The sequence below is a fragment of the Antechinus flavipes genome, chromosome 6, assembly GCF_016432865.1.
Source record: "Antechinus flavipes isolate AdamAnt ecotype Samford, QLD, Australia chromosome 6, AdamAnt_v2, whole genome shotgun sequence".
Taxonomy (NCBI): domain Eukaryota; kingdom Metazoa; phylum Chordata; class Mammalia; order Dasyuromorphia; family Dasyuridae; genus Antechinus; species Antechinus flavipes.
The window spans coordinates 250,201,506-250,217,583 of NC_067403.1; the positions used below are offsets into that span (position 1 = coordinate 250,201,506).

At 39.7% G+C, this 16,078-nt stretch overlaps 1 protein-coding gene across 1 annotated transcript; it reads right to left on the bottom strand.

The window, feature by feature from the left end:
• Positions 1-1,277: 1,277 nt before the first annotated feature.
• Positions 1,278-15,868, bottom strand: CBLIF (cobalamin binding intrinsic factor). Its single transcript, XM_051965797.1, has 9 exons — positions 15,790-15,868; positions 15,085-15,261; positions 13,950-14,063; positions 13,256-13,396; positions 7,889-8,070; positions 5,163-5,331; positions 4,134-4,335; positions 1,952-2,070; positions 1,278-1,512 (listed from the first exon to the last, which is right to left on the bottom strand). The coding sequence occupies exons 1-9, from the start codon at positions 15,866-15,868 to the stop codon at positions 1,451-1,453; spliced, it is 1,245 nt and encodes a 414-aa protein (XP_051821757.1). The 3' UTR covers positions 1,278-1,450.
• Between the last annotated feature and the right edge of the window lie 210 nt (positions 15,869-16,078).

Sequence of the window (16,078 nt, forward strand, 5' to 3'; positions counted from 1 at the left end):
AATGACTAAATGTTTCTAAAAGAGGGAGTACAGTGGCTTCAGTTTGCTTCCTTATGTGCAAAGAACTGCTAAACTGGGAATATAGTGATTGTCTAGAAAAGACACCAGAGAATCACGGGATCATAGTACCACAAGGGGGCAGGCTTCCGCTAGGAATGGCCGTATCTTCCATCTTCCCTAACATGGTACCCTGTCTTACAGGGCTCTGTTTCATTAGAGAAACGAGCATGTTTCATCTGCAGGGACCAGCAGAGGCCTTTAGAGGAGCACATATTGATAACAAGCCTTTCTTTGGATGTGACAGTACACTTGAATTGTCCCCTCCACTTCCTCTGCCCCCAAATTAGGGGAAATTGCATTTTTATTTTACACTGGCAGTCACTACCCTTACTAATTTAAGCAAGATGTAGGGATTTTGGGGGGGGGGGAAGTGTAAGGAAAATAATAAAAATATAGTTATATAATGCTTTAAACTTTGTCAAATGCCTCAAAATTTATTATGTTATCCTCTGGTAGGGAGGGGGTGCTATTCTTGTTTTTATAGATGAAGAAACTGAGGCAGACAAAGGTTAAGATACCTAGTGAGTGTCTGAGGCAGGATTTGAACTCAGATCTTTTTGAGGCCTGGCCTGCACCTGCTGTGCCACCTATTGTCCTGTAGCACCTAGATCATCATTTGTGCTTATGTTGCCTTTAACTAATAAAGTGATTTGGGCCTCTCTGATTGTACCATCACATTCTAAAGGATAGTGAATTTGGATAGAGCACTGGTGCCAATAGTTCACATTTATTTAGCATTCTATGGTTAGCAAGGCATTTTACAAATCTCTTTTGATCTTCACAAAAACCTTGAGAAGCAAGTGCTAGTATGGTTCCATTTTACAGACGAGGGAACCGAGGTTCAGAGAGGTTCACAAAGGCAGAATACTGCATATGCAGTCACAGCACCTGATTTCAAATCATGACTTTGCCATTTCTTGCTTATATGACCTGGGCCAAATGACCTAATCTTTCTGGGCCTCGGTTTCCCTAGAAGTGGGACCAGATGAGGTCCCTTTTAGCTTCAGAGTTATGATCCTCTATCTCAAGAGGGATTGAAACCAGTTCTTCCTGATATTGGGTCCAGCACTTTCTCCATCATGCCCACTTTGAACATTAAACTTAAGCCCTCTCCAGAAGTCTTCTTGCCCCATTGTTCCAACCCAGTTCACATCACAACTTCCAGTAATTTCCATGAGAGCTGAGAAACTGGCTTTATGTATTCAGGTCATAGGCTTTCCTGAGACCAAAGGGAATAAAATAGGAATGTAAACAATTGCTCAATGCATCTTTTATTTCGGTGTAATCATTGCTGACCTTTGTAGGGCAGATACAAGTGCGACGTAGGCATAGTTAATATAAATCTGTCTTCCCCATGAAAGTTGATGAGAAATTGAGTGTGGACATCATCTTAGTACTGTGTGAAGTTGGCTGTGATGTGTTCTTTGTCATGGGGGATGTAGTAGCTGACCCCTGTGGGGGAGACAAACCAAGAAAGAGTTGAGATAGAAACTCCCCTCCACAAAGAAGGGGCCATTTATATAGGATGGGTCCAAAAGTCTTAGTGCAGTTTCCAGATCTTAATGGCTTAAAATACACTAAGATTTTTAGGATATGCAGTCTATTTAGGGGGAATATTAGGAATTAGGGAATCACTGTTAAGCATTTTTGGAAAACACAGTGCTATCTAGCTCATTGATAAAACAAGTGTGTTCTGCGCACCTTGGGGCTAAGTTCTATCTCCTGGTGCCTTGGTTATGAGATCATATCAAGGGATTTCCCATAAACCCAGTGAATAACTGATGGCCATTTATTCTCCTTCCCTTACTCCCCACTTGCCCCCCAAAGCTGGTCCTCCTTTGCCATGTTCTCAGACTCCAACACAAGACACCTAGTTTTAGCCTTCACCCACCTTGGTCCAAAGGAGTTTTGCCACTAAGGAACTGCCAGTAGGTCCTGTGGTTTTCTACTTCATAAATGTTGTTGATAGCGGTGATATAAAGCCCCCAGGATGTCATTTTGGAGTCAAATCTGTAAGGAAGATAAAATCTCAGATGATGAAACATTTCAGGTTAGTTATAGAAAGAAAGGGAAGACGCACCCATGGATTCTAAATTGTTATGGAGATAGTGCATTGTATATGAAGGCTCTTTGGGTCAGCTAGATGACCTCAGACACTTACTAGCTGTGTGGGAATGTCATCCTGTTTGCCTCAGTTTCCTTCTCTGCAGAAATGATCATCTGCTTCATTGTGAGCCTCAGGATCACAGCATACCCAGAGGCATTTAATAAGGGCTTCTTGGTTTGCCCATGGGAACGGTGCAGCTGAATGGGAGCTAAACGATCACTTTATGACTGCCTTACTTTTACATTTTATATCCACGGCTCTTAGCTTTGTCCATTTGTCTTTATACTCTGTCCATTTGTTCTTGTTATTGAGTTGTGTTTGACTCTCTGTGACCCCATGTAGGGTTTTCTTGGCAAAGATACTGGAGTGTTTTGCCATGTACTTCTTCAGCTCACTTTACAGATGAGGAAAGTGTGGCAAATAAGGGCACGTAATTTGTCCAGGGCACACAGCTAGTAAGTGTCTGAGATCAGATTTGAATTTGGGAAAATGAGTTTTCCTGACTCAGGCCCAGTGTTCCATCCACTGGGCCATCCAGCTGTCCCACTTTATCCACAGTAAATGCTTAATAAATGCAATTTCACTCATTCACTCATTCATTCACTCAATCATTCATAGTTGTGTGATGTTGCAGAAGTCATTTAAACTGCATGTGGCTCAGATGACTCTCTAAGAGTTCTTTAAATCACAAGTGGTCATAGTTTCTCTATGCTGACAGATATCACTTGTCTTAGTATTGTCTATCATTATTTTATACTATGGTGGTGATAGTATAAGGTGGAATAGGTTTTCAAGTTCCTTTCCCACCCAGTTTCTGCCATACTTTCTTTCTGACATGCCCTTCCCCTCTACCTGAGTCTATTATTTTTGAAGGCTCTTCTCAAGTCTTTCCTAGTACAAGAAGCCTTTCCAGATTCTTCAACCCACAGAGACCTTTCCATCTTTCCAGAGAAGTGCTCTGATTTTCTTGTTGGCTTCTCATTTATATCATGTTTTATTTGTTTAGGCTTCCAGCTCAACTGCAAAGTCCTTCAAGGACCATATTTATCATTATTTTGTTTTTTCCATGGGTCTTAGCATAGTCTTATAATATAGGATAGTATAATCTTATGTATACTATATGTAATTAGTATAATGTAATCTGTAAAGGGCTGAAACTCTTGAGTTCATACATGGAGGCTGGACAACTAAGCGCTTAAAGCTAACTACTGATTGAACAGTACTCTATGGGCATATGCTTGGAAAATGGCCCTTCCCACCATTCTGTGCTGGCTCGATAATTGGTGTATACAGAGAATGGTAGGAGGGACTAGGAGGTGGAGTAAGACTCGCCAGAGTCACTTCTGGGTGGGAGACAAGAAGGAAGGTCATGGAGATTCTGCATCCATCCAATTCACTCCTACCTCTAAAGACCCAGAATAAAGACCGAGGACTTTTGCTTATCCTGACTCTGGCTGATTCTAAGATATCCAGGGGGCTAACACAGTCACCACAACAATCCTAAATGACTAAATGACTACCCTTGACTGGCATTAAGACGGGATGTCCAGGGTTTTCTAGGGGGTCCATTATATTCCTACTTATAATGAATGATGAGACCTTCCATTATCTTATCTAAAACACTGCTTCCCTGGGTTTTTGTATTACCTTTGTTCCTAGGTAGCTTGAAATCTATTTCATGGTTTTAAACATTGTCATTTCTTTCTTGTGAAGCAGTAGACAAGCATCCCTACTCCCATTTAACTACAAAAAAATCTGAGACATGGGCACATTAAGGATCATGGTCCTCAAATAAGATGGGATCTCAAAGACCCAACTTCATTTTACAGATGAGGAAACTGAGCCCCAGGGAGGGTTATATGCTATATAGAAGTTGCACAGTCAATGCATACTTGTCCAGTGAATAATAAATGAGAAAAGGAAATGGTGTCCAGGGCACTCAGAAGGGATTATGGGCTTAACTCACTTGAACTTTGAGTTTTTGCGCTGGGCTTCTTCTAGAACAACAAGGAGGAGCGATCCCTTTTCCACACTGATGACCTCCGTTTCCTTGAAGGTCTGTTCCACCCCCCTCAGCTGGTTATTGATTGTGTAAATCACGGTGATATTAGAAGCTGATGGCAAGAAGGGGCTAGGGTGTTCCTGTAGAGTTTTCTTTTCCTCTTGATCTGAAGAGAGTAAAAGAGTGAAGCTCTGTAAGATTTCAGACCTTATCCACACAGTGCCCCATGGGCTCTCTGAATTGTTCTGATAAAGTCAGATGGCACAAGTGAAGCTTCTGTTTTTATTCCTTCCATCACAGAAAGTCTGGTAGAAGCTCCTTTGGCCATTCTCCATGCTTTTATTTTAAGAGAATGCTCAAATTGGGTATGGGATCTGTCTCTTTAGGGCAGGTTAGAGACATAAATAGAGTTTGTTTCGACAGCTGTAAAGGTGCACCTATAAACAAACACCAAGGCAAAAGTCATTTCAACAGTGTGAGAAATTCTGCTGTTAAATCTCAGAATAACCCAAGGGAATGTGGGAAATTAGGCCCAGAATCGTCAAATGAGGACACTGGCAATTTAGAGCTTGAAAAGATTTAGGAAACAGCATACAGAACAGTAGTCAGTTGGACCCTGAAGATTCCTTGGCGTAGAGGGGATCCTGAGGAATCTGTCCTGTACTACCATTGGTGATGAAGTAAGCAAATTTCCCAAGGATGGGGATCAATATGGAGTGTATTGGTTTTTCACTTGCAGGGGTGTTGCTAAGTGTGCAGTTATCAGGAGAGGAAGGTGCAGATGGAATCAGCTGGCTGCTATATTGTTAAAGACAGAAGGATAAGCTATATCATTAGGCCTTGAGATCTTTGAGAGGAGGACTTCTTTTTTCTTTAAAATCTCTCTTTGTATCCTCAGAGCTTAGCACAATGCCTGGCACATAGTAGGCCGATTGGCTGGGGAACTCCCAAATCTTGCCATGAAGAACTCTGGATCTCTAAAGGCATGCTTACCAGTAGAGCAAATAACATGGGGCACATCTAAATAAGTTTTGCCCTTCAGGGAAGGAAGAATCTGGGAGATGGCCATGGGGTTATTAAATCTATTCTGCTCAATCTCACTGAGGACTGTTTCCATGGTCTTCTGGCAGTTCCAGTTCTCTTCAGCTTGCACAGTGAGGGCCTGGGAAAGGAAGAAAAATATTCTAGGGATAATAATGTAAGGGAGAGCATTATTTGAGGCAATCAATCACTCCACTCCATTTAAAATGATTTGCAAGACCCTCTGGCCATTATTACTGTTATCAGGAGAGAAATTTCTATTGAATAATGGAGCATTTGTGTTAAACTGAAGTATTCTCATTATGATCTGTGGATCTTTTGTTAACTAGCAAGCCAGATCCTAACCCAGCCTTGGGTGGGGTATCAGTGGAGCCCCAGAGAAATAATTGCTTGTGAAGTGAGGTGGGGTATCTCTTAGTGTCTCTGCTCCCCCATTTCTTTGACTAGCACATGACCTTGTGAAGTGGAGGATTTGGGCTTCTTACTGGTGTCTGAGGACAAATTAGATACACTGAGGAAAGGCAGCTTTGGGGACTCCACAGAAGAAAAAAGGATTTCCAGTACATACTTTGGGGCCCATTTTCCCCTAGATTCTCTGTCCTTAGGTAGAATGTTATCCCATTTGGAAATAAGGAGTGTTTGTGCCAAATGTTCTTATATTACTTTAGTAAATACTTACTCTGTTCCTTCAGTTGACATCTTTTCCTTTTACTTTCTTCCCAAAAGAGAACTTGAAGGTCATGATTTCAGTAAGTCTTATAACATCAGATAAAGTTAGACACTTGTCCTTAGTGTCTTTCTCCTGGTATAATCATCACGTGGCCATTTCAGGGACTCGCGTTTCCCAGGTGGAATTCTCAGACCAAGACTGAGCTAGACTGGTCAGCTCCACACTTGGCTTTAGCACTCATGCTCTACCATGCCAGCCAGAAATCCTTTCCCTTGCCTAGCCTCTGTGCTCATTTTGGAAGGACCCCACTGACTCATCTCTCCAAGTCTACACCAGTTCCAAAACTCTCAAGCATTCAAGCCCATCTTCCCACTGTCACTCAAACTATTCAATAAACTCTTCAAATTCTGTAACAAACATGCTCTCACCCACACTGTATTCATCTCCATGTCTAGATTTACTTCCAATATATCGATGACCAACATTAGTTCTGAGGCTATGGTTTGATACCCTTAAATAGCCACCCCCATTAATTAGCTAATAATAATAGCTACTATTTAGACAACACTTTAGAATCTGCAAAGTGTTTTTCATATATTATCTCATTTGATCCTCACAACAACGTTTTGCAGGAGATACTATTATTATCCCCATTATGCATTTGGATAAACTGAGGCTAAGAGAGATTAAATGCTGTGCCCAGAGTCATCCTGTTAGTAAATATCTGAGGCAGGATTCAAATTCAGTCTGTATGACTCCCACTGTGCCACGTGGCTATACCAGAGAATAACAAGTATCTGAATGGCCCTGAAGCCTGCAGCTTCAGTGATCCCTTCTTTGCCAGTATCTTTGACCCCAAACATCGACTTCAAAACTTGACCAGGGATCAGGCAAGTGAGACTTCTTTCTGGGAATTCAGGACATTCAGTGGGCTCCTCTAGACATTAAGTATGTCCTTCTCATTCATCAACTATTTGTGTGATGCTGGGAAAGTCATACAATTCCTCTGAGCCTTGATTTCTCCAACCGTAATATAAGGAAGTTGGACTTCCTGAGGTCCCTTCTACCTTTGAGTAAACAGTCCCATGATCCCAAGGCTCAGCTTGCAAACTTCTTGGGTAAATATCAAAATAGTGACATTATGGAATAAAAGAACCAGCTGTGTAACCAACTCCTTGACAAAAGCAGGTGACGTTGGTTATCAGTGTTTGAATTAGTGCTCGCCTTTTATCGAAAATTCTTGTGACTCATAAGAACATATTCAGTGGGTGATGAAGTCTAGAATACAATTAATTAACAAAGACAAGGAATAAAAATTTTCTGACTGGTCTAAAATGGAAGAAGGCTCATTAATAGGGTAGCAATAAACTGAGTCAGCATCACATCCATGCTTATTGAACATTGGACTCAATGATCTTTTCTGTATAATGAGGAAGTTGAATTAGGTGGCCTTGGAGTTACCTTAAACTCTAGATCTATAAATCTAAAACTATATCTAGAACCATTAAGTCATATCTGATAATGAATGATAATTGAATTTATATAACTTTTATAATCTGAAACATTTCCCTAGATTTTTGTATCATTTTTCTTATAAAGAATCTCAATCTTTTTTGCATTGAATTTTCATTCCTTTTCTATGAGTTTGGGAAGGATCAGTCATTATTACTCCCATTTGACCAATGGAAAACAGAGCCAGACACATTAATGATCCTAGGATCATAGAGTTAGAGCTGGAGGCCATCTTGTCCAACTTCATTTTAAAGAGGAGAAAACTGAGGCCTATAAAAATGAAGTCATTTTTCCAAGGTCATGAAGATATACATGGACTGGATTTGAATCTCGGAACTCTTAATAGAGAACTAGTACTTTTCACCCTGGCTCCCCAAAGAAGAGATTTAATGAAGGAATTTAGTAGATATCACACAGTTAGACATTGGTGGATTAATTTTTCCCAGTTGACCATCTCCAAATACTGAGCTTTTCCCAGTGGTCATTTGTTGGTTACCTGCATGGCTAGGCCTGTGCTGTAGGATCCCCCAATGAGGCCATTGTCTTCAATTCTCCTGCTGATATTCTCCATAACGCTGGTTAATGCGTTACCAAATAACTGATTGTATTCATCGTCCAGATCTTCAGAGACCATATTGCTCACGCAAGTCAGGGCCAAGGTTGCCATGGCTCCGGTATCTGCAGAACATATGAAATACAGGTTGTTATTTACATAAATGCCCTCTTCATGTCTGCTCTCCTCCCTTCTTCTCCTCCCTCTCAATGTCTATCCATTCTGGAAGTCGCAGCTCAAAAACCTCAGCTCCATTAATTTTATTGATTCAATAAGCATATACTAAACACATAAACTCAACACAAAGATGCAAAGGAGATAGGTTTTCTTGACCTCAGCGGGTTTAGATTCAACTGGTGGAATCTTCCAAGAAGCTTGTTCCATTCACCTGAGATGGACATGATCTGCTTCTCCTCTGAATCCTTGCCTTTATTTTTATTTATTTATTTATTATTTATTATTAGCATTTCATCAGTTCCATGTGTATATTGTCCCTTGACTAGATGGTAAACTTCTCAAAGGGACAAGACATGACAAATAATATTTTCATATTTTCACTAGTGCATGGCGTTATGGAAAGGAAGGAAGAATCATTAAACTCCTGTTATGGGATTGTTACTGTGGTATATAGAGCAGAGGCTCTTAATCTGTGAACCAAAAACTTAAAAAAACCCAGAACTTGATTTAAAAATAATTGACTTTACAATTTATATATTTATTTTATGAAATTTAAAAATCTAACAAGGGATCCAGAAGCTTCACAAAAGTGTGAAAGGAAACTATGATGACACTAGAAAAGTTTAAGAACTTCTGCTTTAGAGTAATAGGTGACGAACTATTAATGGATGAGTAAGCAGGTTCTGGCCTGAAAAGATAAGGAAATAATGGCCCTCGCAAAATGTCAAGATTAATTTCAGTTCAACTAGCAAATATTAAGGATGTTGGAGAATGTTCAAGGCAACCGGAAGGATCTTGAGCCTGTATCTTATGAAGCTTGGTCAAAGGAACTAGAAAGCTGTGATTAGAAAGAAGATGGGGGAGGATAGGGAACAGTACAGTATCTGAAAGGCTAATGTGTTGAAGGAATTAAACTTTTTCTCTTTTGTCTCAGGGTTCAGGACCAAGAGCAATGGGTAGAAGTTGTAAAAAGGCAAATTTAGATTTGATTTCAAGAAGCCCTTCATCAGAATGAGGTTCATACAAAAGTAGAATGCACTTCCTTGGCTTCCTGACTGGAGGTCTTAATTAAATAGAAGGCGAATGAACCACTTGCCTCTTGGGTAAGAGAGGGAATCCCTTTCAGGAATGGGTTAGATTAGATGATCCACAAGTTTCCAAGTTGAAACTCAGACATTCTCTGACTCTACACCAGACAACAAACACTTATTAAATGTCTAGTATGTGTGTCGTGTTAGGGAGCAGGATATAGTATAGGAACGAAACAGTTCCTGCTTTCAATCAGTTTGTCTTCTAATCTACATCCTTCCAATTGAAAGCTGAAATGTAGTTTATTTAGCAGTGAACCATACTGATTAACCAGAGAGATTGGCAAACCCTTCACAAGTTTATGGGTGGGCATGCACCCTACTACAGGCCCAAACTAGCCTTCTGACAAAGTGATCAATAGTCTTCTTCTTCCCATCTATCTACAGAGCAAAGTCACAGAAGAAATAATTCAGACTTGAATGAGGGAGATCAGTGAGGAGACAGGGCAGGAAGTATCAAGTGGGTTTAAGCTCAATGTTGGATTAAAGCATGAGATGGGTCTTGTGTTATAGGGAAGAAAGAGAGGGAGGTTATGGCTTTAGAGGAAGAAAAGTTACAAATTGCAAATAGTTATATACTTGTCCAGAGAAGCAATAGGATGGTCTTAACATTTTGTGACTTGGAAAAACAGAGAGGAGCTACTTGCCAGCAAGAGACTACTTGGGATTTGGAGGAAGAATATAGCGTCTAGGGGGTACAGTTATGCATTTGTGTCATTGAAGATTAGACCTAGAAGGGACATTGGCTAGAGGTACACTATGAAGATTAGGAAACAGAGGACTAAGGAAGTTGTGAGTCATCAGGAATCATCCAGCTAATAAGTAGCAGAGACTTGATTTTGAGTTCTCCTAACTCCCAGCTAATTGTCTATTCTCCAGATTTTTGAATTGTGGTTTGTAACCTCATGGAAGAGGTCATAACTGAATGTGGGGGTTATGAAATTATGATTCATTATAAGTAAATGTTTGATTTGCGTACTATATATATCTCCAGGGTCATGTAAAAATTTCTTGGGTGAAAAGGGGTCACGAGAGAAAAGTTTAAGAAGTTCTGATCTACACCATACTCTTCTGACCTTGACTCTGCTTAAAAGGCTAAGTGGTATCTATAGAAAAGTTCCAGAGTTAGAATCAGTTGGAAACTGAACTTGAATTGAATCTTAATCCCTGTGGAATTATGGTTAAATCTCTTTGCTTTGTGAATCAAAGTTTCTTCATCTGTAATATTAGGCATTTAAAATTGGATGCCCCATCTATGTTTGAAACTCAAAATATATGAAATACAACTCATTATCTTCTCCATCAAACCTAGTTTCTTTATGAACTTCCCTGTTTCTTCAAGGTCATTGTGGTCCTAGCCATTAGTAATTTATCAGGCAGTTAACTGCCAATTTTTTGCTGGTTCATCATAGTAAGCTTCCTAATCATGGGTGCTCCCTAATATTCTGTCTTGGGCTTTCTTCTCTCTACACACATTTTGTTGGTACCTATGCATATGACTCCCAGATTTAAATATCCAGCCCTAGTCTCCTTCCTGAGCTTTGGTACCATTGATGTGGTGCAATCCTTAGGAAGGAGATAGCAATAATCCTAGGGTCACCTAGCTTTGAGAGTGATGTAGTAAGAAATGATATATTTCTTCCCCTAAGCTATCCTGCCCCAGTTATTTTATATGACCATGATGCTGAGGCCACAAATATTGCTGGCTGTCAGATAACAACTTATTGCCCAGTTATAACTGTGTTTCTGAAACTAATGAGAAACAATAATGAGGTATTTAAAGTTACTGCAGGCACAGAACAAAATCACTACTTGATCTAGTGATGTTTTGGGTCTAAAAACACACCTGCAGAAGATTTCCCCCATGAGCCCTGCCCAAAGGTACTGCACCTGTGTACAAAGTCAGAATCAGATTACTCCTTAATTCTACCTCTAAGTCATATCAAATTAGCATATCTCACTTTTCCTTATAAATTAACTTTCTTGCTCCTAATTCTTTGCTAACTTCTTTTGGAATTTGGCTCGCTCTAATTTGCCTTACAATTATAATAAGCCTTGTCCCTTGACTTGGAGATGAGTTTGAGCTTGCAAATTCTTTTGAGATATCTTGTGACACTGGCCTGGAAGCTCAATATTTTTGGGATTCCCCTTGAACCTCGACACTATAAGACCACCTGCACAGTGAATATTTCAAATTGGATGTTCCAAAGGTGGCTGAATGGAGGATGGGCTGGAGTAGGAAGAGACTTGAGGCAAGGAGATCAATTAGAAGTCTAGGTGAGAAACAATGAAAGTCTGAACTAACGTGGTGTCTGGGAATGAAGATGAATGGTATTGTAGAAATGGTCTTGGCAGCTTTGTGTGAGGTGGGTAACTGTAAGGAACTGAGGAAAATGAAAAGGGATAAACCTGTGAACCTGGGAGGATTGTGGTACTTTTGCCAGAAACAGGGAAGCCTGGAAGAGGGGTAGGTTTGGTAATAATAATAATAATAATAAAAGCTTTTATTGAACACCTACTTAAGGCATTGCAGTAAGTGCTTTACAAGTATTATCTTAATTGGATCTTCACAACCCTGGGAGATTGATGTTATTATAAATTATAAAGTTATAGTTAAGGAAACTGAAACAAAAACAAAGATTAAGTGGCTTCCCCAGGGCTGCAGGTAGTATCTGAGACTGGATTTGAATTCAGATCTTTCTAATGCCAGGCCCACTGTTTTATCCATTATACCACCTAGTATCCTTTACAGATAAAGAGCTCTATTTTGAATATATTAAGTTAGAAACATTTTTGAAACATCCACTTTGAAAATATTCACTATTTCAGCTGTCAAAGCTATTTTCCTTAAGCAAAAATCTGACTGTGTCACTTTTTGACACATTAGTGACCGACTCCTTATTGCTTCGGGGATCAGAGACCTTTCAATTGACTTTGAATTGATTGAATTTATCCCTCCAGACTTATTACCTATTATTTCTTTTGCTGCTATGATCTGATTAAATTATCCACTTAAAGAGTTCCTCTCCCCCCTGCCTCCCATCTCTTATCTCCATGTCTTTTCAGTGGTCATCCTACATTTCTAGAATATGTTCCTTCTTCATATCTCATAGAATCTCTCTCTTCCTTCAAGATGGAGCTTAAGCTCCTCATACTCTCTGGGCTCTAATTATCTTATACTTACTTTATAATCAATCTGTATAAATTTACATGTGTCCTTGTCATCTCTGCTGATAGAATGGAAGCTTCTTCAGTGTGGATTGTTTTATTCTTTGTACTTTTCCCCCTAGCATCAAGGATAGAGTCCAGCACATAGTAGACACTTAGTAAATGCTTGTTGACTGATTGCATCTGCATAGTAGACCTTTAATAAATACTCATTGAATTGTCATAAATGAGATAATATATATAAGAGCACTTTATAAATCTTGAGATGCTATATGTATATTGCATTGTACAATATTTTTGTATGTATGTATATCTGTATGTATATTTTTGCTGGCATTATTCTTGACTTAGGACTCTCTCAAACTACCTTTTATTTAACTACTTTGCATTTATTTATCATATTTATTCTGTATATAAGCATGTATACACACATACATTTATTTATGTATGTTTATACATCTAAATATTATATACATGTATAATTATAATAATTATATAATTACACATATTAATTATACATATAATTATAAATAAATTATAAATAAATTATATGTATAACTTCCCCCATTTGAATATAAGCTCTTTGAGATTAGGGATCATTTCATTTCTGTCTTTGTACCTCTAGTACCTAGCTAGTTAAGTGCTATGTATAGAACAGGGGCTTAAGAGATACTTGTGAATTAATTATTTGATTTGGGGACAATCCTTTCTGGCATTGGACTTGGTCGTTTACATTACCTGTTTGTGAGCAGATGGATGTTTTGCTGCTCCTTTGCTCTCATCTTTTATTTGCTACTTACCTTCAGAGCTCCCATTTAGTTTATTCCCTCCTAGCCCTTTTCCATTTTAAGAGGGTTTGGAGCAGCACCACACTCACCCATGTTGAAAGGTGAGACATTGGCTAGCAACATCTTGGAAAATCTGACAGCTAGTTTCAAGGTGTCCTCTTGGTTCTTCTGGCATAAAGCCAAGAGTCCCAGGCTAGGTCCATAGAAGACTGTATGTGGATCTTGTGGGCCTAAAAGTGATGGAGTATCAGTAAGGTAAACCTGGTTCACAGAGGTTATTTTTGAAAAGGAGGAAGGAAAAATGTTTTCGTGTAAGATTGCCAGAAATATATAATGAGGAAGGAGAGGTGTCTGGGTAATGGCTAAATTCCTTAGAGTACGTAAAAGCTATGGAGCTGAATAAATGTAGTATCAACATCCATCGGGACATTGATACTACATTTCCCAATGATACAATGCATTCCTTCCTATCTCTTGACATTTTGTAGATAAGGAAATTGAGGACCAAAATTAATTGCCTCGCTCACAGCCACAGCTAATAAGTGTCAGAAGCAGAGTTTTCATTCCACATTTAGGGTTCTAGGTATCTAAGTGACTCCTCCCACTTTCTATGGAGGAGAGGAGTTTGTAGGCAAACCTCTAGAATTTGTAATCATCTTCATAAAGAAAAGAGGGAAGTTCATATTCTCTTTCCTTGCCTGCTTCCCCATTTCCCTTCTTTTGTGTTTAGAGTTCCAGGGGAAGAGCCACTTCCTCCCCATTCCCCTTCAAATCCCCTCTTACTTAAAGATTTCCATTCCTCCATTTTATTTTTCAGGATTGAGAGTCTGTTTCCAGGATCTTGGCAGGATGAGGTGAGAGCCATGATGCTGAGGGCCAGCTGGCCAATGGTAAGATCTGCAGAGAAGTCAAGGGCATAGGGATAAGAACTCACCTCCTGATTCATAGACATGAAAGCCTCTTAGACAGAGCCATTTTGAGGGTGAAGAAATTGCTCACTATTACTTTGTCCAGATAACTCTGATTTTTCTTAGGGTCATTAGCTTACAAGAGTGTAAGTTTGTGAAATGGCTTTCCTTATGGAAAAAAAAAACTGGAACTAGATTGGCATTGCCATTCAGAAAATGCATTCAAGCAAATGACCACAAAGTAGTTCAGGGGCTTAGAAGAATAAGAAGAAGGCTAGCCTGGGGAAGAAAAAACTTAAATGTATTTATGGGTTCTGATGCTCTAAAATTTGTTTAGTCTTTATTTACAGAATTTTGAGGGGTTTGAGAGAGTGCTCAGGCAAGTCCTGCCTTTCGATTACTATTTGGCTCTGCCTCTTGAATGTATTTAAATATCTCATGAATTTTCATAAGGATCATAATTCTAGAGCTCTAGATCGAGGTCATCTACTCCAAAATCTCATTTTATAGATGAACCGAGTCCCTAAGAGGTTGCACTTAGTGCACAAGGTCACACAAGTGGAAAATATCAGAGCTGGAATTTGAACCTAGGTACCCTAATTTGGGATTAATCCTTTTTCCACTTGATCTTGATACCTATTGGAAATGATCTTAGAATTATTCTGCATAATCCTAGAAAAAAGAGCTAGGAGCAGTAGATAGGGAGTTTGTTTCCTTATAGGAGAGAACTTCCTACTTCTAAAGCTGTTCAAAAATGAATGGGCAATCTAGGGTTAGGGATGATTTTACTTTCATTGGAATATATTCAAACAGAAGTTGGGTGATGACTTGGGAAAGTTATGCCTTGTCTGGAGAAGGCACTTCACTGCTTGTTTCTGAATTTAAAATAGAGCTGAGGAGAGGAAGAACTCCCATTTTACAGGCTCTGGGTTTACTAAGTGCTTTCTTTGCAGTTGATTTACAAGGATGGGAATTTGGAAAGTTTCATGGAATTTGCCAATGTGTATTACCTTTTGGATCAGTGGACAAGATGAGATTAGTGAGGAGCTTCTGGGCCTCTGCATTATGGGCCCCAACCAAGTTCATGGCAATCAGGATGCTTGGATTGGGATAAGAGGATGGAGTCACGGAACTCTCCATGACATCTTGGAGGTCATCCACCAAGGCTTGCTTTTCTGCAGGAATAACTAGGAACCAGAAGCAGTTGCTCAAGCAGCTAATTATGATTCTTCCCAGAGACACATTTTACACAGGATCATATTATCATAAGATCATAGAATGAGAAATAGAAAAGACCTTAGAGATCATCTCCTCTGACTCCTTCATTTTTATTGATGAAGAAATGGAGAATGAGAGTCATTAAATAACTTGCCCAGCATCACACAGGTAGTAAGTGGGAGTGAAGCTCACCTTCTCTGGCTCCATCGGGACCCATCAGGATCCAGGCCCCTCTTTCCCACCATCACTTTCACTTTTGCAGAGGATCCCAGAGTGACTTTTCTACAACAAAGCCCTGCTGGGTATTTCAGTTTCTTCCCTTCTAAGATCCTCACTTCCTTCCTCAGAGAACCTACATTCTGTAAGGAGTGGGGGTGGGAAGACAGCTAACCCCCATGCAGAAAAAGTAGAAAATCTCACTTCTCAGTCAACCACCTCCCATTCTCATCCTCCCCACTCCCAGTCAGTTTTCAAATCCAGGATGAAATAGTGCTCACAGCATTCACTCCTGGCGAGGGTGTGGGCCCCGCTCACAGCCCAGAGGAGGCTCAGGAGAGGGATTGTAAACAGGATCATCTTCTATGGAGGCTCTTCTACTAGAGGCCCTTCCCCAGCCTTGCCTTTTATATACACCTCTTTTACAGAACCCTGACCTCCCCTCTTTTGTCCAACTGATATTCTTCCCCTACATTTTTATCAATGTTTACCTTCTATAGACCCTCCAAGGTGACTTTCTGGAAGCTGTCCTGGGAAGGAAACATCTGGGCAATAGATACAGCATCTTTT